Here is a 25702-nt window from a genome sequence, read left to right as displayed (position 1 = left end):
AGAGACATACCTTGCAAGCCAATATTACTCTTACTACTGCTTTACTCTCCCAGCAGGAGAAAGAAAAGGTTTCCTCTTCCCCCAGCAACAAGCAACAAACAGCCAAGCCAATGAGAAACCATCACAACTCAACCAATGAAAAGCCACTGTACTTGCAACTCCCAGTTGACTCCAAGGGACTTTTTGTTTATAACAGCCCTCCCAACTCACCCCTTTCCACTATAAAATAGTGCTCCTCTCCTCTGTTCTCTGGACTTGCCTATGGTTTTGCCTATGTTTTTTGTTGTTGTTGTTTTTAAGTAGCTTGCTTGTACCATATTACAATTCTCTGCTATTCCTGAATAAATCCATTTTTGCTGATAAAATAACCTGCAGTTTTATTTTTTACGATTAAGAGGAACAGTAACAAATTGTGAAATAAAAGGATAGGACCAAAACTCATTAACTCAGGACAGCAGATCTACAGGAAACATTTCTACTTTTAGAACTTGTCAGAGCAACAATATTTATCTTTCTGGTATAACTGTACTTGTATCTAAGAAATGGGATTTATACACTGTTCAAGAATTCAGCAGGTAGTACTCCTTTTTGGAGATTTTAACATACTGGGGGGGGGGCTTTTTGTTTGTTTGTTTAAGAAATACTAGAAAGCTGCCAGTGCTCTTACAGAAAACATAAGCGTCAGATTCTCTGCTCAAGCAAACACAAGCTGTGTTGTGTTTGTGGCTCTGTGAACTACTTTATCTAGGCAAACTCAATCAGTGATGTGATGGCTCATAAATAATACATTTAGCTGCCAAACACTCATAGCATCTCACCTCAAACTGTCATGGCCCATGGGAGGGGGAAAAAAAAGGTGTTAAAGGGAGGCTTTGCCAGACCATGAAAAATACATTCTTTATTTAGAATTCACCATTTAACTGGTATCCATTATTTTAATATTACTATAAAACCACCACAACTGTACATTTTAGGCAGTGTCCTCTTTTCAATATATAGGCAACATTAGGACTCAATCCCATGAAAATGCAAACATCAGGACCATTTTAACCACTGCTATAGAAGACAGGACAAACCTGAAGTTTTATGATGATCTTAAAAATCTATAAATACAAAGAGGGCGCTATTCTCTCTGTTTTACAGATGAGCCAACAAAAGCATAGGAAAAGTCATGGTCACATCTCTAGTAAGTAGTCAAGGGAAGATGTGAGTCTAAGCAGCTCAGCTGAAAGCCTGTGCTCTCAGCCACTACACTATATACTGCCTTCCCTGGATTCTAAAGGACAGTGACGAAAGATGCTATAAAAAGTAGGTATAGGCTAGAAAAACTAAGCCAAGGCACACTCCAGTCATGACCAACTTACTTCCATCCTGGCCTCCTACCTACAGCTAACTTTTTTTCTTGAATCTGTCTGAAACCCTACCAGGGATTTACCTTCCAGCAGGATGGCCAGAGGGCTCTACCATTCATGGGCTGTGGTGAATTAGGCTCCCACCAGTCTTTCCCAGCAGGTTTCCCTCCTGACCCTAACTGAGACCAACTGCCCTGAGAGTCCAAGATGGAACATGAACACTCTGAAAAACAGTGCCTTAGGAGGATACATACATGCACTGGGGCCTGGGGTTAGAAAAAAAAAAAAAAAGAGGGTGATTCTAAGGAATAAAGATTTAGAGTGAGGTTTAAGCTTAAACCTATTTGGGGGTGAGGGGAGGAGACCTCTTTCTCCTCTAGTGTATTAAGTCTCCTTGATGTCAGGACTTGAGCTCTTAACATCTGTAAAACAGGACATGAATCCAATAAGATCTAGTGGGCTAGCCTGAGAACAAGCAGCATTACCACATATTTTAGCCATTTGGGAAATGCAGTTCTCTAAAAATGACTTACAAAAGTCCCCATTCATATGTTAAGTATTCTGTACGAATGTAGAGTCAAAAACTGACCTATTTTTTTAAATTTTTATTTATTTTTGAGAGTGTGAGTGGGGAAGGGGCAGAGAGAGAGGAAGACACAGAATCCATAGCAGGTTCCAGGCTCTGAGCTGTCAGCACAGAGCCCGACATGGGGCTTGAACCAAGAACTGTGAGATCATGACCTGAACTGAAGTCAGATGCTTAACCAATTGAGGGGCACCCAGGCACCCCTCAAAAACTGATCTTTTAATGAATACCATGGTCCCCCTAAATTTTATTTGAAAATCAGTAGTGTATTTCCATGGAGTTTTACTGAATGACAAAGAAGAGTACCTGAACAATTCTGATAAGAAATTCTTGACACAAACATCAGTGTAAGAACATATTAGCAGAGTAAATCAATAGTTCAGTGCCATCGGGCATATATGCAACAGAAGTATGCAATAGTTTTCCCAGCTCCAACAATTTCCCTCTGAAGTCATCCCTCTTTCCCTTTTTCAGAAAGCAGAAATTTCTTTTATATTACATTAAGATCAAATAGTTCTAGTGTATGGAACAGTCGAACTTGACCCACTGCCACCTTTGACACCCTGACCACTTTCATTATCAAATTATCTCAAATTCTGAACCCTCTCTGATTACTGACTTCTATCTCCTTTGCTACTTGTCTTGCTCTGTCAGCCCCTTTGATAACTAGTTTCTGAATTCTCCCTTGGATCTGCAGTTACAGCAAATGCTGATTAGGGCCTGGAAACAGGGCTTTCTTGCATTCTATGCAAAGGAGTATCTCAGACCTACACAGAAACTTAACTACATCTGCATGATGAGGTCAGGGCACATGACCCCAAAATACAGCACTTTAGCATACTGAATGTTTTACAGTGAAGGGATTTGGAAAACACCAAGTCCTGAAAGGATTTTCTGACTCCCCACATCTTCTTCCCTGAAGCAGGTCATAAGACCTTCATGTGAGAGGTTCCCTCCCTGTACCAGGAGGAAAAGAGCATCCTTATCTCTAAAGACAAAGGGACACTGAAATGTACTGAACAACTAAGCCTTGCTAAGTTTCCCATCAGTTTATTACCCTTAGCTCATACCCTTTTGTGCTATCACATTTTTCTATGACTTTCTACTCTTCATCAAATCTCATATAGAAACACTCAGGCTTAATCATATTTTCTGGCCTTCGTTTCCATATGAAAGCTTCTGTATCCCAAAACTTTTATTAAATACATTTGTATGCTTTTCTCTTGTTAAACTATTTTTTATTGCACAGTGCAACCAAAAATCTAGAAGGAGAGAAGGTAAAAAGGGTTTTTTCTCCCTTACATGCAGTAAGTCTGCAGAGAATCTACTAATTTTATTAATATATTAAGAATTTCCAAGGTATCTAGCTCTAGCCAATATTCTTCTAAATTCTGAATTAATGAAAATAGTGGATAAGTATAGCAAAACTAATTAGTACTTTTAGATAAATTAATCTCATCTATGACTATGGGTATTCATAGCCACAAACAGAAAAACTGAATTACACAGTGGAAATAACATGAAAAGCTGTCAGAACATGGAAAGTCTGGCCCTGCTAATCATGACCTGTTTGGAACCTCAGTTTTTACACCTACAATGAAACAGATCTTTTCAGCTTTAAAAGAAGAAAGTCATCATAAATTTATTTTTCCCCCAGCTAACTTTTATCTCATTCCTACCCAAAGCAATCTTTTCACTTTCCCCATCATAGTAGTTACTATACTATACTATATTATACTATACTATACTATAAACTGGGAGAAAGTTTCATTTGGCTTTACATTCATTCATTAAGCAACCAAATTCCTCAGTATGGTCTGAGGAAAACAGCAGTGTAACAGACACTATACTAGATTCCAGGGACACACTATTTCCTAAGACAGACACAGCTCTGTCCTCATGCAGCTTACAGTCTAGTACCAAATAAAACAAATCTTCTGCTTTAATCTACCTACTACAGAATGCATACACTTCTGATGTCAAGGCCCATACAATATGATTTAGAATGTTAGCATCACTGGGGCACCAGGGTGGCTTAGTCAGTTAAGTGTCCAACTTCGGCTCAGGTCATAGTCTTGCAATGTGTGAGTTCGAATCCCACATCAGGCTCTATGCTCACAGTGTGGAGTCTGCTTGGGATTCTGTTTCTTCTCTCTCTCTCTTTCTCTCTGCCCTTCCCCCACTCTCGCTCCCTCTCTCTCAAAATAAACTCAAAAATTAAAAAAAAAAAAAAAGAATGTTAGCTCCACTAATCAAAGTGTAATTTTTTTCTTCTTCAAAAATGCCTGAGTCAATACCCTTCCTCCAAGTAAAACAACTACTTTCAGGAATGCTGCTTGGCTTCTTTGTACAATTTTATCTGTATCTCCAAATTCTTGTAAAGTATATTGATTAGGGAAGAATGCAAATAAAAATTTATGGTCATGTGAAGAGGCCAAGCCATAATAGCAAAGACTTAAAGTATATAGGGATATGGCTGAGAGAAATCAGAACCAAGTAAAGTGCAATGTATCCCAACATATTGCTTTTTTCCCTTACTTCTCTATCTTCAGTTCTTCTTAATCATTCCTTAATTTTGTGTCATTCTGTTGTGGCATGATGTAGTGGTAGGACAAAGTTTTTCTGTAGAGACAGACTAAAAAGCTCCGTCCTGACACATCCTACCTACTTCATGCTGGGTGGATAACTTAGCCTCCCTGAGCCCCTGTTTCCTCACTGGTAAAAACAAGGATTAAATCAGATCATGTATGTTATGTATCCAGTCCAGGATCTGGCACATGGTAAGCATTCAATAAAAGGTAGTGATGGTGACAGAATAATGATAATAATGAATAAAGAAGTCAAAAAGAAGGAAAATTGCTATTGATCACAAGATAGAATTAAAATCTCTGATGAAATTACTGAGTAAAATTTGGTGTCCTTAATTTGAAAAGGTAGTCCACTATATTCTCGACAAACACTAAAATCACTTGTAAGTGTTTAAATGACTCTCACAGGAAAAAAGTTTGTCTTCTTGTCATAAAGCAACTTTAAGTTCAAAAGGCATTTTGCTATTAATTCATCTTCCATTCTATCCCAATAAACCACTGTTCTGTATTCTTCAAAAATGTTCATGTCATAGAAGTCTGTAAAATGGCTGTACAACTGTTCCCAGAACAGATTAAAGAGACATGCCAACTAAATGCAGTACCTAGGGTAGTTCAATTTTTAATTTTTTGAGGAACCTCCATACTGTTTTCCAGAGTGGCTGCACCAGTTTGCATTCCTACCAACAGTGCAAAAAGGTTACCCTTTCTCTGTATCCTTGCCAACATCTGATGATTTAACTACTACTAGGTATTTATCCAAAGGATACAAAAATGCTGATTCAAAGGGGCAATGCATCCCAGTGTTTACAGCAGCACTATTAACAATAGCCAAAATATGGAAAGATCCCAAATGTCCATCGACTGATGAATGGATAAAGATGTGGTGTGTGTGTGTGTATATATATATATGTATATGTATATATATATATATATGTGTATATATATATATATATATATATATATATGGTATATGTGGTGGGTGTGGGTGTGGGTGTGTCTATATATATATGTGTGTGTATATATATATATATATATATATATATATATATATATATATAAATGGAATACTACTTGGCAATGAAAAAGAATGAAATCTTACCATTTGCAACAATGTGGATGGAACTAGAGGATATCACACTGAGTGAAATTAGTCAGTCCAAGAAAGATACACATCATACGATTTCACTCAGATGTGGAATTTAAGAAACAAGACAGATGACCATAAGGGAAGAGAAGAGAAGGAAAAATAAGATAAAAACAGAGAGGGAAGCAAACCATAAGAGACTCTAAAATACAGAGAACAAACTGAGGGTTGCTGGAAGGGAGGTGGGTGGGGAAATGGGTGATGGGCATTAAGGAGGGCACTTGTTGGAATGAGCACTGGGTGTCATATGTAAGAGATGAATCACTGGATTCTACTCTTGAAGCCAAGACTACACTATATGTTAACTAACTTGAATTTAAATAAAAATAAATAAGTAATAAATATCTGCAGAGGGATGGATTAATTAATTTGTTCATTCATTAATTCAATACCTAACCATGAAGTGGATCCTACCCAGGAAGGAAAATGGTGCAAAAAGATCAAGCAACAAAACTTGCATGTAAACAATATATTAAAGTATCATACCAATGTAAATGTAAGAAGTTGATAACCATGAAAGAGAATATGCCTATTCTTGGGAAATATTTAGGGGCAAAGGGCTATGGTCTATATAAATTACCTTCAAACTGTTCAGATTTTAAAAGTATAGATATACACTTACATACATACACACATATGCACAATGTGGGGAATGATACAGCAAAGAGGGTAAATGTTAGTAAGAGGTCAGTCTGGGTAAACAGCATACAGTGATCATTGTCCTATTTTTATTTTTGCAACTTTTTAAAATGTAAAATTATTTCCAAACAAATAACTTAAAAATATAAAAATAAATCTCTGATCTATCCCTATTAATTAGTACTTCACATAACCTGTCATCTAAGTCATTTGAATATGTCTTCCTGGTCTTGAAAAGGATATTAGATACCACCTAGTTCAACCTCCAACCAAAATACTAATCATTTCTAATCCATCTCTGATAGACTCTAACTAAATCCCCATGAGATTCTGGTGGAAATTTATTACTGGCTAGGGAGTGAAACCATGGCTAATTGCACATCAGAGAGTTAGAGTTGTCCATACATGCATTAGGCTGAGTGGGGACCCGAAAGAAACCAGGTCCTAATCCCTGGAAACTGTGAATGTTGCCTTATTTGGAGATGAGTCTGTACAAATGTGCTAAGAATTTTGTGATGGGGAGGTGATCCTGGATTATCCCAGTGGGTCCTAACTCTAAGTGTCCTTATGCAAAGAGAGGCAAAGAGGATAACACTGAACAGAAGGAGGCAATGTGACCACAGAGGCAGATGAGAATAATGTGACCACAAGACAGGGAATGCCAGCAACCAGTAGAAGTTGAAAGAAGCAAAGAACAGATTCTCCCCTAGAGCCTCTGAAGGGAGCACGGCTTTGTTAGCGCCTCGATTTCAGCCCAGTTAAACTGATTTCAGGCTTCTAACCACCAGAACTGTGAGGGAATAGGTTATATTGTTATAAGCCACCAAGTTTGTGTAACTTGTTAGAGCAGCCATAGGAAACTATAAAAATATACCCTGAGATCAAAACACTTTCTTGACTATCTATTACTAGCACTGAGGCCGTTTGCAGATACTTTTTTACACCCAGTTTAAAATCTTCAAATCTGAAATTATCCAGCTATCCTCTTTTTAGATTTAAAAAAAACCAAAACTGTACTCTTTCTTATAGGACTGTTCTACCAATATCTGAAAACACCCATCACATTTCTCCTGATCCTGTCTTCTCAAAACTAACTTCCCCATTGTTTCTATCATTCCTCCTCCAAGAGATGGTTTCCATGCCGTCAACATCATGACTTCCTCCTTATAGACTTTCCCTTTTACTGTCTCTTAAAATGCACTGCCATGAACTAAACAAAAAATACCCTAGATATGGCCCAATCAGCAAACAGTACAAAAAAGCTATATACTCTCAGCTCTATTAAGACAGCCTAATTCTATTAAGACTGCATTCAGGTACACCACTGTTATAAATCTGAGGTCAACAACCCCCCTAGGTCTTGTCACATGAATTACTTCTATACCAGACCTTCTGTATCATACAGATGAACATGTCAATCTTTGAAACAGAACTTTACATCTTTCACTGTCAAATTTTGTCTTTTTGATAAGACTAGAGATCTAGCTTTCTTGATCTATTACACTGGGTATTCTTCCCCTCTACAGGTCTGAACAGCGGGCCTTCTTTGACTTCAACTATCTGCTACGAAGCAGATTTATTAAATTAAGAGTCCCCTGGGGTAAGCCAGTAGTCATCTCTCTGTATGCTCATTACAATATGGAGTTATTATGTGAACACACAGTCAATCATGTCATAAAATTCACAATAGCCACACTTACTTCCTTAAAGCCTGTGTATGAAATACAAGATTCTCCCTAAAATGCCAGTTACATTATGACACTCTTGTCCTCAAAAACTTCCAACATTGTTGGCTAACCATTCACATCTGTTTCTTACCTGGCTTCATTATTTTCTATCCAATCTGATCTCCTTCCAGCAAATCCTAGCAATCCACTACCTCACAGGCACTGTGCTCCCCCGCCCCCGCCACCCTCTCCTCTGCACCCAGCTTAAGTCCATTTCCTCCTCCTGACACAGTCTCTGACTACTCAGAGGCACCCCAAGCCTCCCATATCTAATCTCTTAAAACCCTTACACTTTGCCACTCCTGGCACACTTTATCCTATGCTGCCCTGCCTAACTTTAATGGTTTAAATGTTTAATGGTTTTACACATATGGAGATACTTACTATCTCCAACAAAATAGCTCAATGGGGGCACCTGGTTGGCTCCACTGGAAGAACACGTGACTCTTGATCTCAGGGTCCTGAGTTCAAGCCCCACAATGGGCATAGAGCTTACTTAAAAAAATAAAATAGTTGCATGAAAACAGAATAGTTCCTAAACTGTATTTCAAATGCAGCTCTTATTATACTAAAGTTACAGCAAAGTTGAAAGTAAACATAGTGTTAATCTGAACTTTTTTCTTGATGAGGAATTTATCACCAAGGTATCATTCTTCTTCATGATGAGAAGACATTCGGAATTTCTCAATCCCAAGCTATATTTATCTACATGGAACCATTTCATACTCTTCCATACATCTCTTACTATCTTGAAATCAACGATCTCTTCACATTTGTAAGTCCTGACTTACTTCTCAATTCTACACATTGGGCCTTTAACCAGACATTTCCCCAAAAAGCTTTCAAACCTTCCTCTCTACCTACACTGTTAATCTCTTATATCACAATAGAAATAATTTAAATGTCAAGTCATATTTGTAAAGAAATCAGACAAATGTCAAGCTCAGCTTCTCTTTCAGCTTTAATCATGCAACTCTAAATTCATCCTTAAGAATTCAGTGTAGTCAAGACAGCAAAAGATCTGTAGTGAGGCAGATTGGAATGCATTTTTACTTCCCCTTTAGACTGTTGTCTAACCTATGGAAAATTATATAAGCTCTCGTAGCCTTAGTTTCCACACAGTCCAAAAAATTACTAGGTGCATGACCTTGGAAAATTATGGAAATTCCCTGTGCATCAGTTTCACCATCTATAACATGGGGATAAAAATTATCAGGCCAGACTATAAGAATAGTTGTGAGAATTAAATACACTAAGACATGAGAGTGACAGATCCTGGCACATGGTTACCTCTCAAGTACTATTAGCAGCTATTATTAAATATTGGCCTTAAAATTGTAAAGTACCTAGCATATAAAAAAAACACAGCTATTGGGGTACTGGGTGGCTCAGTTGGTTAAGCATCCGACTCTTGATTTTAGCTCAGGTCATGATCTCACGGTTCATGAGATCATGCTCCGCGTCACGCTCTTCGCTGGGATTCTCCCTTTCTCTGACCCTCCCTGGCTCACACACTCCCTCCTTCCCTCTCTCAAAATAAATAAACTTAAAAACATTGCTATTATTTTCTAAACCATATTAGAATATTTGCTGGTTATAATAAAACTGATGGTTCTTGAAATATTTATCCATTTGTCTATGACAGGGGTTCTCAAAATATGCCCCCAACTTACCAGCATCAGCATTTTATTAGAAACACAAATTCCTGGAACTTGTTAGAATGGAAATTTTTAGGCCTTATCCCCAGTCTAGTGAATCAGAAACTCTCAGGTAAGGCCCAGTAATCTACTGTAACAAGCCCTCCAAGTGAGTCTGATGGAGCTAGAGTTTAAGAACCACTCATATAAGTCTAAGATCTTTAAAAAATATATCTTATTTACAGATTCTAAGAACCAAAGCACTGTCTTATACTTTCAGAAGGTGTATTTATCATTACCCTTTATGAAGTCAATGCTTCAAATTTTCTCCCATCTCATCTGTGCCCACAGATATAAAATCACTCAAGAAGAATGTGATGGTCAAGAACACGGAGCAAATTAGAGCTTTTTCTCTATTCTCTGAATGCTATCACTATGTTCTCAGCATGAGGATTTACATTTCCTTCCAGCCACCAAATCAGAAAATAAAGAATGGTGTAATTGATTCAGTGTAGCCATGAAGTCGTTGACTTTAAAATGTAGGCAAAGGGGCGCCTGGGTGGCGCAGTCGGTTAAGCGTCCGACTTCAGCCAGGTCACGATCTCGCGGTCCGTGAGTTCGAGCCCCGCGTCAGGCTCTGGGCTGATGGCTCGGAGCCTGGAGCCTGTTTCCGATTCTGTGTCTCCCTCTCTCTCTCTGCCCCTCCCCCGTTCATGCTCTGTCTCTCTCTGTCCCAAAAATAAATAAACGTTGAAAAAAAAAAATAAAAATTAAAAAAAATAAAATAAAATAAAATAAAATGTAGGCAAAGAATATCCATGCTATGAGTAAATGAAGAGTTCCAAAGATATGATGGAACAGAGACAAAAATCAGATAGTCAGTTGGGTGTCTCCCATGTGGCAACCAAGCAGGTTAATACCAAATAGGGTGTGGTGCAATATTGGAACCCGGGGCCTCTTCCGCTCCAAATGCATTTATATATCAATAAATTAAAATTCAGACCAAATATTCTATTATACAACGTTAAGGAATAAACTTACAGTATAGCTAACCAGTACTGAGGAATCTATCTCTACTATAAACTGCCAGTTAGATGGATCCAAGGTAAGGAAAGCCCCGTGTAAGGATTCCAACGTTCTAAAAATTGTTCAGCCCCTTCAATTATTCCTCTTTAATGCAGCTTCTCAGCCACGGCTCAAATGCTAATTCTGGGTCCAAGTCAACAATTAAAGAGAATCTTCTGATCTTTGATAACTGTTAAAGTATTTCAGAAAATTGGGCCCTCTTGGTGGATCAGTTAAGCATCCAACTATTTTGTCTCAGGTCATGATCTCATAAATTATGAGATCAAGCTCCTGGTTGGGCTCTGCGCTGACAGCTCAGAGCCTGCTTGGTATTTTCTCTCTCCCTCTCTCTCTGCCCCTCCCTATCTCACAGGCACACATACACATGCATTCTCTCTCTCTAAAAATAAATAAATAAACAATAAACAAACAAAAAAATGGCTTCCTTGTTTCTTGTTTTCACCAGAGTAAGGCAAAAGTTAAATCACGGGTATTTAAACCTTAGGTGCTATTTCTTATACTATGGTCTTGTTGATCTCTAGACAGCAAGACAGAATTGTATGTGATCACAAAAAAACTAAAAAGTGATAGAAGATCCTCTAATTTATAAACTTCCATAGGTAAAATGGACATAAAAAATACTGTAAGTAATAGAAGACTGTCATCAATTTTATGTTTTAGAACAACCCTCTGGGTAAAATTTAGCTAAGTGAAATCACAAACATTTTTGGTAACAACCAGCTCATGTTTTTTAATACTATAATTAAAATTATGCTAAGAACAATACATAAATGTTACCTAAACCAGTAGTTTACCTCAATATCCAATTTGCAAGGTAAACAATCCAGTCTACTCAGGGTGTGAAGAGACTTACAGAGGAAAACAGACTTGAATGTGTCAACTGGATTTTAATAAAAGTATTCTTTTCTTTTATGTTTTTTTTTTTTTTTTTTGAGACAGAGAGAGAGACAGAGCATGAGCAGGGATGGGGCAGAGAGAGGGGGAGACAAAGAATCTGAAGCAGGCTCCAGGCTCTGAGCTGTCAGCACAGAGACCAACGCGGGGCTCGAACTCACGGAGTATGAGATCATGACCTGAGCTGAAGTCGGACACTCAACTGACTGAGGTACCCACGCACCCCTTAATAAAAGTATTCTGAAAAATAATGACTCAAAAGGAAAACACTCTTGCCAGAACAATCAGTTTAAGGACAGGCTTAGTCCTACAACTGAAATACCAGAACACTAAAATTTAAATATATTTAGAAAAATGCCAGAGTCATCTTGTTCACAGCAAATGGAAGTTTTAATTAAGCAATCTATTTACTTTAAAATGTAATTTTAGCTATGATGAATATAAATCAAGGCTATATTTTTAATATGGTTTTTTTTCTCCAAAAAAAAATCCTAACCAAATATTTTAAGGAAAAAAATGTTTATACACATGGATATAATAGTAACTCAATCAATCATTTGTAAACTTTACAGTGTTTACCTTTCTCAGTCATATAAACTTTTAAAAACTGACCATGCCAGAATCATCCCCTAAGCACTGGGCATATGCTATTTTGCAGCTGCATAAACCATAACTTCCTAAATCACAGGGAGTAATTACAAGTAGTTAAAACCATAGGTAGAAAAAAGTAAACACAACCTCATAGCCAAGGGGGACCTGCTGGCAGATCTGCAACATCTCACACTGCACACGGAAAACAAACACCGGACACAGCCCCTCATTCTAATTTGTATTCTCATCCCAGGACTTCTGGTGCAGCTCTCCCCAGTAAAAGTTGGTGTGGCAAGCTTTCCCTTCTGTAAATGAAGGAAGAAAATTGGAGGATGTGGAAGATGCCCTCCAGTTGTGAATCTAAGTGAAATCACAACTGAGGAATAAAAATGGCCAACCTTTCAGAAGTATGGTGGGTCTTCACTGATTCCCTTTCTGTGAGGAGAGTGTGTGGGAGAAGAGGAAAGAGAGGAATAAAAAAGACCTGTGAGCCCCAAGATCAACCCATAAATGACTGGGGCGCAGGGTATAGGGAGGAGAGGAAGGTACAGCTAACAGGATTACCTCAAATAAGTAATTCTTCAGTGTCCCAGCAGGACTCTAAGGCAAGAAGGCAATAGGTCCATCTATCTCCTCAACAGGTTCTGAACCTAAACCCCAGCTTTTTCTAAAATGAATAAACTAAAAGGGAAAGTACTTGAGGCAAGGAAAGGGACTTGGATGAGGGAGGCAGAAGGGTTCCAGAGGCAACTTATACAATGTGCCAGTTACCATGCTTTATGCTTAAATGGATTATGTCCTTTAACTCCTCACAGTAATCTATCACTGCCACCATTTTACAGATGAGAACCCTAAGAAGGTTAAGGTCACACAAATAATAAACTGCAAAGCCTGGACACAACCCCCTGTCTGTCTAACCTCTCTTGCCTCCCATCTTTGGCTTACATGTCACAGACTAGCAACTTTGAAGGAGACATTCTTCTTTCAAAGACAATTTGCTCTAAGTTACCAGAATATGTAAGTTATCACCTGAGAAGAAAAACTCAGTAAAGGAAAGTCTCTTCTGGGACTAAACCTCTCAATCACCTCACTGCCCAAACAAGCAGAACTCCCAAGGACAGTTCTCCCTGGAGGCAAAACTGTGGTGCAGAGAACAGGGTAAAATAAAATAAATTAAAATAAATAAAACAATAACTTAGAAAAGGCAAACTTTGTAAGAATTATTTCAGAAGATGGAGAATAATTCCTAGCTGGAATTAGCACTCCCAGGCAGCTGAGGCAAGGGCAGGGTCTCCAGACCCTGGGCCCCACAGAGCCATCCCGAGGCACAACTCTGGGGCTGTGAGAGAGCACTCCTAGTGCACAAGACAGCCATTCCTGCCCTCTCTTCCCCCTTTAACCACCTCCCTCGCCTCTCCTTCTCTCTTTTTTTTCCTATAATTCCCCCTTTCCTGTAATTTTCCTCCCTTCCCCATGGTTTAAGGACTACTTGTGACTACAGTTAAAAGTGACAAAACATAAAGAAGGCATGTAGAATTATTCAATTATCTAAATGATTTCATTCCCAGTTTTTTCTCTCCTTACCCATTTTTACTTTATTGACCACTTTGTCGTGGTCCTCCTTTCCCATGATCCCATTTTATTGCAAACTCTATAAATAACATACTTCTCATTCACTGAAAAGGAATATGGTAAGGCAAAAAATATATGGGACCTGCTACTCTCCTTTCTCTGTTTCTCCCTTGAAGATGTTCAATATTTCAAGTGAAGAATATAAAAAAAATCAATACAGAAAAAATACTACTTTCAAATATGAAAATTTTTACTTAAAATTCATATACTTATTTTATATTTCCCACTAATTGGATTACAACCAAATGGCTACCTAGAGCAAAAGCATCCTGCATCTTTTTTCTTTTTTCTTTTTTTTTAGTGAGACAAAAGAGGCTGACAACATAGTGCAACATTCCTCAACCACTGCTTGAATGAAACATGGAAAAGTTCTCATGAAGGCTGCCCTTTCTCTGGTTATCTAACAACAAAACAAACCTTAACAGCCTGGTGCCTCTAAAAGTTTTAGGATATTGGATTATTTTTCTTCACTTGAGGTTAAAGCTATAACTTCAGACATAAAAGAATTAAAGATTAAAAACTATGTTCTCACATATTTGAGTTTTGTGCCAGAAATCTCAGTGCACAATTCTTAAGATTATAAGGGAAGACTACTTTGAGCTGATACTAGACCAAATCAGAACAAGAATGTAAGTAACTGACAGTGGTAGTTAGCCAAGACTATGTAGTCTGACTTTCCCCCACTCCCTAAAATAAATTCTCATTTAATAAGAGTTAATTTTAAATTCTGACCCTATAACATACTCCAAAAAACAAAAACAAATAAACTAATCTGACTGAAACCCTCATCAGTTGGATTGGCATCTATCTAATAGCTATTGCACATAAAAATAACATATTTTCCCCATTCTTACTGTGTTGCAGCAAAAGTAAACTTTAAATCTTGAGATCTGTCATTTTATTTAAAAAAACAAAACAAAACAAAACCAGGTCACATATTCCAGGTAAATCAGGCTTTGAACCTTTGCTGTCTGATTCTGAAGGCTATGTGTGTATAACCACTAAATCAAACCACCTTGGGCAGCTGCTAGAAGAATTAAATGATTTAATGTATACAACATATATTACACACAGTGAGAATACTCTTGCCAAACACTGCAATGGGTCCTAAGAGTAAATAATATAGCCTTTGTCCTCTAGCAGCTCGAATGGTATTTTGACATTTTTAGCAATGGAAGTCTCCTTTTACTCAACCATTCAATTTATGAACTACTTATAAAATGAATGGCCCGATCCAACACACCTGGCACACAGTAGACTCTCAATAAATACCTATCCAGGGCCCGTGCTATGGTTCCTATAGGGCCTGTGTTTCTACTTCTACTTCTCTTTGGCATCCACTGCCAGCAGTTGTAACGTGATTACCAACCTGGAAGTATAGCAGCTATGCTCCAGAAGATGTAGGACAACCCTCTGTGCCCACTGACATGCCCACCCCTACAGAGCCACAGCTACAAAGGTTGCTAGGGCATCAGCCACCAAAAGGGAACCTCTTCATCAAAAACTTTGCTTCCCTTGGATTCACCTCAGAAATGGGGAAATCTTGTCAGTCTTCAGCTCCAAAGTTCCATACCCTTACCCTCATAATCAGCCCACCTATGCCCCAGCCTGTGGAAGAGTCCCACTCACACTTTGTGTGTGATTAGACAAAAGCTTGAAAGAGGGTAGGTACACGGCTGGTATCTTTTGTTAGTATTCACAATATATTTCCTAACAAAACCATCATAAAGCAGAATGTCTCAACCTCTTATCTCTTACCAACACATCAAAGGATTCAGCTCCCATCAACAACAGAACTTATTCTCTCTCTTTTTTTTTTTTTATAGAAATTCTCAATTGGAGAGTGGGTGACATGGCCTCCCTGAAGGACATATCAGAATTTGGGGAAAGAATTTTGTCAATGGGTAGTGAGACAGAGGGGACTACAACATCCCTCAGGTAATTTTGGTATGTCCCTTGAAATAAGAATCACTTTTATAGAAGGCTATTAGATGCTAGTACATTATTGGTACTACTTTGCTACATGATGCTTTAAATACGATTAGTAGAGTAGCTTTAAGCATGTAACCACATTCAAAATAATGTTTTGTTTTTTTTTTTGTGAGAGAACTCTTTCTAAGTCTCACACTTAAAACATTACCTGTTCCCAAATTTAGGACTGTCTGTAAGAGGGGAAAAAAGTGACTTATAGTCCATTGTGAAGTTACACAAGTGCTTTAGCTGAGATTTATAGGGTGGGATCCAATAACTCCATGAAACTGTATGCAAATTTTGTGTGCATGTGTATTTTTCTAGAGAGCCTATATCAGATCCTCAAAGTGTCCCATAGCACACAAATAAATATTAATTTGAGAACCACAACTATTTACTACACAGAGAAACATAGACATTAAGCCAATATCAATGTCATACTAAGTACAAGAAGAAAAATAAGTCTAGAGTTCAGTCTCTACAATCCATCTTTATTCTCATATAAGTAACTGTCTGCCATCCACATAAATCTGAGGCCAGAACCTGGTCTGAATCTTGAGAGAGAAAAAATCTTACTGGAGAATTACAGTTTTTCCATGCCCTAACACATAAATATTTACATACTTCTTAAACTGCTGAGATTTTTTTTAAGTCCGATAATAATAGGTTTTCCTAACATCACAGAATGCACTATAATCACTGGGTACTTATTTTCTCACCTTCATCATTACCTACAGGCCACACACCAGATAATCACAGATGCCTAAAATGCATGTGAAATGCTCTGGAATTTAAACTTTCAAGTTGGTACTGAAATGCTATGCTTCAGGGGCACCTGTGTGGCTCAGGTGGTTAAGCCTCCAACTTTGGCTCAGGTCATGATCTTGTATTCGTGAGTTCGAACCTCTGTGCTTATAGCTCAGAGGCTGGAGTCTGCTTCGGATTCTGTGTCTCCCTCTATCTCCGCTCCTCCCCCGCCCGCACTCTGTCTGTCTGTCTCTCTCTCCCTCTCAAAAATAAACAAACATTTTAAAAAATTTTAAAAAAGAAAAGCTAGGGGTGCCTGGGTGGCTCAGTCAGTTAAGCATCTAAGTTCGCCTCAGGTCATGATCTCACAGTTTGTGAGTTTGAGCCCTGCATGGGGCTCTGTGCTGACAGCTCAGAGGCTGGAGCCTGCTTCAGATTCTGTGTCTCTTCTCTCTGCCCCTCCCCCACTTGCACTGTGTCACTCTCTCTCTCAAAGAAAAATAAACTTTAAAAATTTATTTAAAAAAAAAAGAAAAGCAATGCTTCAGAGTTATACATTACTGCACAATAAATTAAAGTAAGCAAAACAATTCCAAGATGTGAAAATAATAAACTGACCTTCATGAGATGCTGATTTATCCATTTTGTAAACGTTTTCTTTTGAACTTTGTCCCGTTCATCTGGAAGGGGGAAAAAAAGATATAAAATGAGGTTGGTAAAAACTATGACTTCAACTGTGATTATGAAAGGTATTCAAAAAATACCAGTTAGTACACTTGAATTTTCCTGTTAAATTTTGCCAACTTACAACTATCTGTAAGAAGGTTAGAGATCCATCTGTCAGATTGGTCTCTGCCCGGTGTTGTATTTGCCAGTGCTACTCCATTAAACAAACCCCTCTGCGCATTCTGTTGCATATACTCCATCACAACTACCACAACCAGGAAGTTGTGTAACAAAAACCTTACTACCTTCAGGTGAGCCCTTGCATTGAACTTCACAAAGCACTTGACCACATATTACATCCCATCTGGTCTTCCAACTAAAAGAGGGAAGAGTAGGTAGTGTCATTGCCATCTCACAAAAGAGGAAAACAAGATTTAAGAGAGGTTAAACTATGCATGTTCAACAAAATATTTAAAACTGTGATAATTACATTCAGGTCCGTTGGCTGAAATAAACTCTGGTTTAATGACTAACCATACTGCTTTTCTCCTAGACTCCCAGTTTTGAATTGTTTGGTAAAAAAGAATACCCCAACTAGATCCTCAGTATGATACACCCTAGTTAACACAGACATGGTACACAGAAGGGTGAGGGATGGCTTCTTGTGATTTAAAGAGAAAGAGCACTCGAATATTGTGGTTCTTCAATAATTATTTCAAAAGAGAACCATAATCTTCCAACACCCAGAACTGACATTCAAAACTACACTACCTTCTTCCTTCCTGGTTCTAGGCAGCAATTCCCTACATACTCGTTTCCATTCTTCCTCCTTTATGCATCTGGGATAGTACTTTCTTCTTCCTTGGTGGTCTTCTCTCCTTCTCTGCCACAGTTTGAAGCTCTCTATTCTTTCCCTAGGGGTAGGCTATGTCTCACTCTCTTCCTCCTCATTCTTCATCCCTGAGTGTCCTTAAACTATTTTAATGGAACAGAAGTGCCTTTGAAAAATTTGTTCTATTTATTAAAAGTATTTATGGACATTGTTAAGGGGATTGGATTCAGATAGCTGTGTAGCAACATCCTAAATTCACCTTCTCTTACTGACACACCAAATCTACAGCCACATGTGGATGAATTCCCTCTGAAAGGGACCTGAAAACTAGCTGAACATCTCCTCTACAACAAAGGACAAAAGAACCACACTGAGACAGGTAGGAGAGGCAGAGACACGGTTTCGCTGGTGCAATGACCCACAACCAGCAGAGATCTCACAAATATGGAGCATCTCTCTGACTGGCAAAATACCTGTGTCCCACATCAGACATCACAACCTTTGGAACCTGCACCAGAGACATGTGCCCCCAAAACATATGGCTTTAAAAAATAACAGGGCTTATATCCAAGAGACCCAAAAGGCTGTGAGGAACAGAGAAAGTCTACCCTTAAAGGACTCACTCACCCAGTCACTCAGCACAAAAGCAGCAATTTAAAAATGCACCTAGACCACATGAGAAGATTCATTAGCTCATCTTAAAGCTTCCGCTGGAGGTGCAGGGGCATACTGAAAATTTCTCTGGATATGGAGGTACTAAGTGTCATTTTTTTACTCTCACACCAGTTTGCTAGCACCAGTATTGGCAGGCACCATTTTTGGGCTCCCTCATCTTGCTCATCCTACTGGGCTTGCCCAACCCCCACACAACTTCTCTGTACCCCCCTCACCATCCTCCCCCCACTACAGCCCCACTTCAGCTACTTAAGTTGTTTTTTTTTTGTTTTTTTTTTTTAGTAATCTCTACATCCAACATGAGGCTCAAAACCACAACTCTGAGATCAAGAGTCGCTCTTCCAACTGAGGCAGCCAAGTGCCCTGTGGCCCAGCTCCACTTCAGCCGGCAGGCAGACTTATACCACCCCAGGCTCCCCCAAAGCACTGCTGAAGGTTGTGGGCTAGCCCCAGCCCTAGGCTCCCCTTTGACTCAGCCAAAGCCAGTGGACACACACAGTGCACACAGGAGTGACCCCTTAAGCACTTGTCTCTGGTGGCCAGTGTGGACTGCATTGCTGGGCTCCATGAAACTAAAACAACAGAAGAGATAGTTTCTGGCAAGCTACCACCCCCAGGGCAAAGCACAAATATTAGACTGAAACACGCCCCCAGTCTTCCTGTGAAAAATGCCTATTTACTGTTCTTGGAGCATTAGCCAGAGGGGCAGGCTTCAGGTTTACCATACGGCTGTAAACCACAGAGGAGTTCTCAGACAATATAGTCTGGAAGACGCATCTCTGCACTCTCCCTCTGCCTTGCTACAGCTCACAGGTACCTCCCAGACAGAAGCTTATACACTTATCTGGAGCCCTGAGTTTTGCAACTGTTGCCAAAAGGACATCTCTAAATCATGTGGTCTGCAAGCCCAGCAGAAGTTATGACTGTGGTCCCACAGGACTGTATATATTTGCATACTTTAAAAGGTATGCCAGACCTGCCTCAGGGTCTGGTTTCCAATGAGCTGGAAAATAAATGCTGGCTGAGATTACTCCCTTTGAAACACTGAGAGGAATTCGCACAATCTCAACAACTGAGACCTGTCAAGAATAAAGTAGGCTGCTTGAATAATCACAAAGGTTTGAGAGACAACCAAGAGGTAGGGCAAGGTTGAATGATAAAGTTCATTGCCTATACAAAACCACTCCTTCAAGACTGGGAGAGGTAGGTGATTTGCCTTATACACAGAAATGAACACAGAGAGACAAGCAAAATGAGGGAACTGAGGAATATCTCCCAAGCAAAAGAACAAGATAAGACCCCAGGAAAAAAAACTTAATGAAATGGAGATAAGTAACTTACCTGATAAAAGTTTGAGTAATGGTCATTAAGATACAGGACTTGAGAGAAGAACAGATGAACTTCAACAAAGATAAAAACATATATATATAAGAATATACCAAATAGAAGTTATAGAGCTGATGAATAGAACAACTGAACTAAAAAACACATCAGAGGAGTTCAAAAGCAAATTAGACGAAGCAGAAGAAGAGATCAGTGACCTGGAAAACAGGGCAGTGGAACTCACCCAAACACAAAAGCAAAAAAGAAAAAAAAATAATTTTTAAAGGGGAGACAGCTTAAGGGACCTATAAAACAACATCAAGCAGAAACATTTACATTATAGGAATCCCAGAAGGAGGAGAGAGAGAAAGAAAGAGAGAAAAGGGCAAAAGACTTTTTTGAAGAAATAATGGCTGAAAATTTCCCTAACCTAAGGAAGGAAGGAGACATCCAGGTCGAGGAAGTACAGAAAATCCCAAACAAGATGAATCCAAAGAAACCCACTCCAAGAGACATTATAATTAAAATGTCAAAAGTTAAAGAAAAAGATAGAATCTTAAAAGCAGCAAGATAAAGACAACTTGCTACATACAAGGGAAATCCCATAAGACTATAAGCTGATTTTTCAGCAGAAACATTGTGGGCCAGAAGGGAGTGGCATGATATATTCAAAAGAAAGGAAAAAAGGAAAAAACTTCCAACCAAGAATACTCTACCCAGCAAGTTTATCGTTCAGAATTCAAAGAGACAAAGAGTTTTCTAGAGAGTCAAAGGCTAAAGGTATTCATCACCACTGAACTGTCCTTCCAAGAAACTTCTTCAAGCTGAAAAGGCACTAAATAGCAAGAAGAAAACATATGAAAGTAAAAATTGCACTGAGAAAGCAAATATATAATAAAGGTAGTGGATTTACCACTCATATATCTAGTATGAAGGTTAAAAGATAAAAGTGGTAAAATGAACAATAACTACAATAGCAAGTTAAGGGACAAAATATGTAAAATATGGCATCAAGAACACAAAACATGAGGGTGGGGGGAAAGTAAAAAGGTACAATTTTGAGAATGTCCTCAAATTTTACTATCAACATAAAATTGATAAGACTGTTATACATAAGAATGAAATAGCTGAACCTCATGGTAACCACAAAGCAAAAACCTAGAGTGTATACACAAAAGATAATGACAAAGGAAACTAAACATAACACTAAACAAAAGTCATCAAATTACAAGGTAAGAAAGCAAGAGATGAAAGGAATACAGGGGAACTAAGAAAATAGCCAGAAAACAATGAACAAAATGACAGGAAGTATATACCTATCAATTATAGATTTAAATGTAAATGGACTAAATTCTCCAATCAAAAGACACAGAGTGGCTGAATGGATTTAAGAAATAAGACTTATCTATACATTGCCTACAAGAGACTCACTTCAGATCTAAGGACACACACAAACTGAAAGTGAAGGTATGGAAAACATACTCTATCCAAATAGAAACAAAAAAAAGCTGCTATGGCTATACTTACATCAGATAAACTAGACTTTAAAACAAAGACTGTATAAGAGACAAAGAAGGACATTACATAATGATAAAGGGTCCATCCGACAAAAGGATGTAAAACTTAAAATATTTATGCACCCAACATAGAAGCATCTAAATATATAAAGCAAATATTAACAAGACCTAAAGGGAGAAATTGAAAGCAATACAGTAGTAAGTAGTATGGGACTTTAACACCCCACTAATATCAATGGATGGAGCATCCAGACAGAAAATTAATAAGGAAACAATAAGCCTTAATTGATACAGCAGACCAGATAGATGTAATACATATATACAGAATATTCTATCCAAAAGCAGCAGAATACACATTCTTCTGAAGTACACATGGAACATTCTCCAGGATAGATCAAATATTAGACCAAAAAACAAGTCTCAATAAACTTAAGATTAAAATCATGTCAAGCATCTTCTTTGACCACAATGGTATGAAACTAGCAATTAATTACAAGAACAAAAGTGGAAAAACCATAAGTACATGGAGCTTAAACAACATGCTACCAACCAATAGGTCAATTAAAAAATAAATCAAAGGGGTAATCAAAAAATACCTTGAGACAAAAGAAAATGGAAATACAACATTCTAAAATGTGTGGGATACAGCAAAAGCAGTTTTTTTTAATGTTTTATTTTTTTTATTTTTTTATTTTTGAGACAGAGAAAGAGCATGAGCAGGGGAGGCACAGAGAGAGAGGGAGACACAGAATCTGAAGCAGGCTCCAGGCCTGTGAGCACAGAGCCTGACATGGTGCTCGAACTCACAGACCGCGAGATCATGACCTGAGCCAAAGTCAGACACTCAACCAACAGAGCCACCCAGGCGCCCCATAGCAAAAGCAGTTCTAAGAGGGAAGTTCACAGAAATATAGGCCTGTCTCAAGAAACAATGAAAAGTTCAAATAATCTAACTTTACACCTAAAGGAACCAAAAACTAAAGCAAACAAAGCCCGAAGTTAGAAGGCAGAAAATAATAAAGATCAGAGTGGAAAATACTTCCTCAACTTATAATGGGGTTATATCCTGATAACCCCATCAGAAATTGAAAATATCATAGGTTGATTATGTATATATTATGCCAAAACCTATGTAACACCAAGCTTAGCTTAGCTTAGCCTACCTTAAACATGCTCAGAACACTTCTTAGCCTACTGTTGGGCAAAATCAACTAACACAAAGCCTATTTTATAGTAAGTGCCAATTCATCATGTAATTTATTGAATACTGTACTGAAACAAGAAACATAATGGTTTTAAGTATATCAGTTGTTTACCTTTGTGATCACATGCCTGATTGAGAGCTGCAACTGACACTGCCCAGCATCATGAGAGAGTATTGTACCACCTATCACAACCTCAGAAAAAGACCAAACTGAGAGAGTGACTCAGTCAGTTGAGGGTCTGACTTCAGCTCTGGTCATGATCCTGCGGTTCATGCGTTCAAGCCCCGCGTTGGACTCTGTGCTGACAGCTCAGAGCCTGGAGCCTGCCTCAGATTCTGTGTCTCCCTCTCTCTCTGCTCCTCTCTCATTCATATTCTCTCTCTCTCTCTCAAAGATAAACATTAAAAAAAAAGATTTTTTTTTTAAAGAAAAAGACCAAAATTCAAAGTATGGTTCCTACTGAATGCATATCACTTTCACACTATAGTAAAGTTGAAAAATTCTAAATTGAACCATAATATGTCAGGGATCATCTATACATAAAATAGAGACTGAAAAAAAACAAAAACAAAAACACAATAAAAAAGATCAATGAAATTAAGAGCTGGCTCTTTAAAAAGATAAAGGTGACAAACTTTACCTAGACTTACCCAGAAAAAAAGAGAGTTCAAATAAATAAAATTAGAAATGAAAGAGAAGTTGTAACTGGTACCAAAGAAAATACAAAGAATCATTAAGAGATTAATATGAACAAATTATATACCAACAAATTAAACCTACAATGGATAAATTCCCAAAAAACATACAATTTTCCAAGAACGAATCATAAAGAAATAGAAAATCTGAATAGAAAAATTATCAGTAAGATGACTGAATCAGTAACCAAAAATAGTCCCAACAAACAAAAGTCCAAGACCATACAGCTTTCACTGTTGAGTATGTTAGCTGTGGGTTTGGCATATGTGGCCTTTATTATATTGTGGTATGTTCCCTTTATACCCACTTTACTTTTTATCATAATGGATGCTGAAAACTGTCAAATGCTTTTTCTCAAATATTGAGATAATATAATTTTTATCCTTCATTTTATTAATGTGGTGTACCATTTTGATTTTTTTTGGAGAGAGAGAGAGTTGGGGGATAGGTGGAGGGAAAGGGAGAGGGAGAATCTTAAGCAGTCTTTACACTCAGCATGGAGCCCAACACAGGGCTCGATCTCGTGACCCTGGGATCATGACCTGAGCTAAAATCAAGAGTCATACACTCAACCGAGCCATCCTTACACCCCTCATTTAGACTGATTTGCAAATGTTGAACCATCTTTGCATCCTCAGAATAAATCCCACTTGATTATGATGTATGATCCTTTTAATGTATTGTTGAATTCGGTTTGTTAATATTTTGTTGAGCAATTTTGCACCTAAGTTCATCAGTGATATTGGCCTGTAATTTTCTTTTTTGTGGTATCCTAATCTCCGTTTTGGTATCCATGTAATGCTGGCCTTACAAAATGAGTTTGGGAAATGTTCCCTCCCCTTCAATTTTTAGAAATAATTTGAGAATAGCTATTAAATCTTTGAATGTTTGGTAGAATTCACAGATAACCAAAAGCAAATGAAAAGACATTCAACATCACAAATTGTCTGAGAAATGCAAATCAAAACCACAATAAGATATCACTGCACACCTATTTAAAATGGCTGTTATCAGAAAGACAAGAAATAACAAGTGTGGGAGGGAATGTGGAGAAAAGGGAACTCTCATGCTCTGCTGGTGGGAATATAAATTGGTATAGCCATTATGGAAAACAGTATGGAGATACCTCAAAAAAAATTAAAAATAGAACTACCCCATGATCTAGCTATTCCACTTCTGGATATTTATTCAGAGAAAATGAAAACACTAATTCTCAATGTAAAATCTCTAGGTATGACTCTCCTTATGACCAATGCTATCAATAATTGTTAACCAACATAATCATTCACAAAATATGTATTAATTCTTCCGTTGGCCCTTTTGGGGTATCATCTATACCTCACTCACCTTTGCCTACCCCACAGTAGACGCCAAAATGTTTTCATGCACTTAACAAATAAATATGCCCATAATGGGAATTATGCTTCAAAAAGCACAATCGAGTTCAAGATAATAATATGTAATTATTTACACACATAAATCCTTGCATACAATAAGCAAATGAAGCATAATGGTGTTTTAAATGTCTTTCAACCTTGCCATTACTAAAGAGTTCAGAATGAACCTAAATTACTAGTACATAAGGCAAGACCAAAGAAAAAGGAGCAACCTATTAGTCCTACTTACGATTAAAATGTAGATTCTATATATCTTTCATTTACTCATTCATTCCAACATCTATCAGGCCATATGATGAGCCCAGTGTCATAGTGGTACTTGGACCACCATGCTGACAGAGCACTGGCCCTTGCTCTCGGGAGGACATCATCTAGATAAGGCACCTGGCATGAAGGCAATGTGATAAACATACTAACTGAGCAAATGATGTGGCACTCACCATGTAAGCAAGCACAGCTGAGAGAAAGACCAACCCTGCCCAGGGCAATCAAACGGAGCTTGAAGGAGGACAAGTAGATTAGCAAGACAGAAGCCAGCTATGTGTTAAAACCCACGTGTTATGATTCCCTTCAGAGTTGCTTCCACTATCCCAACATACTGTCAACTTTCAAATGGAAGTGCTGAACACAACTCAGTCATAGACTGGGTGCTGAGGAATCTAGCCCTGCTATGCCAGTGAACTTTGGACAAGTGAATGAAAACAACAGAACCCCTGCACCAAAGTCTAGCACTCGTATCACCTTTTCGGCAGTGCTTTTCCAAGCCTCCAGCAAAAAGAAAACAGAGTATGGGAAAA

The 25702-nt window shown here is 38.2% G+C and overlaps 1 protein-coding gene across 5 annotated transcripts in view; it reads right to left on the bottom strand.

Annotated features, from left to right (window-relative positions):
- Positions 1-25702, bottom strand: part of DST (dystonin) — a 496498-nt gene that overhangs the window by 247237 nt on the left and 223559 nt on the right. For all 5 annotated transcript variants that reach the window (XM_047102585.1, XM_047102584.1, XM_047102586.1 and 2 more), the window contains one exon: positions 17213-17274. In XM_047102585.1, the coding sequence (XP_046958541.1) occupies positions 17213-17274 (62 nt within the window). The remainder of the gene's footprint in view (positions 1-17212; positions 17275-25702) is intronic.

The sequence above is a fragment of the Lynx rufus genome, unplaced genomic scaffold (genome assembly GCF_022079265.1).
Source record: "Lynx rufus isolate CCGP_SWC_20201006 ecotype Redwood Valley unplaced genomic scaffold, mLynRuf1.p SCAF_6, whole genome shotgun sequence".
Lineage (NCBI taxonomy): Eukaryota > Metazoa > Chordata > Mammalia > Carnivora > Felidae > Lynx > Lynx rufus.
Note: the sequence above shows the minus strand (reverse complement) of the source record. Positions and strands in the feature narration are given on the sequence as shown.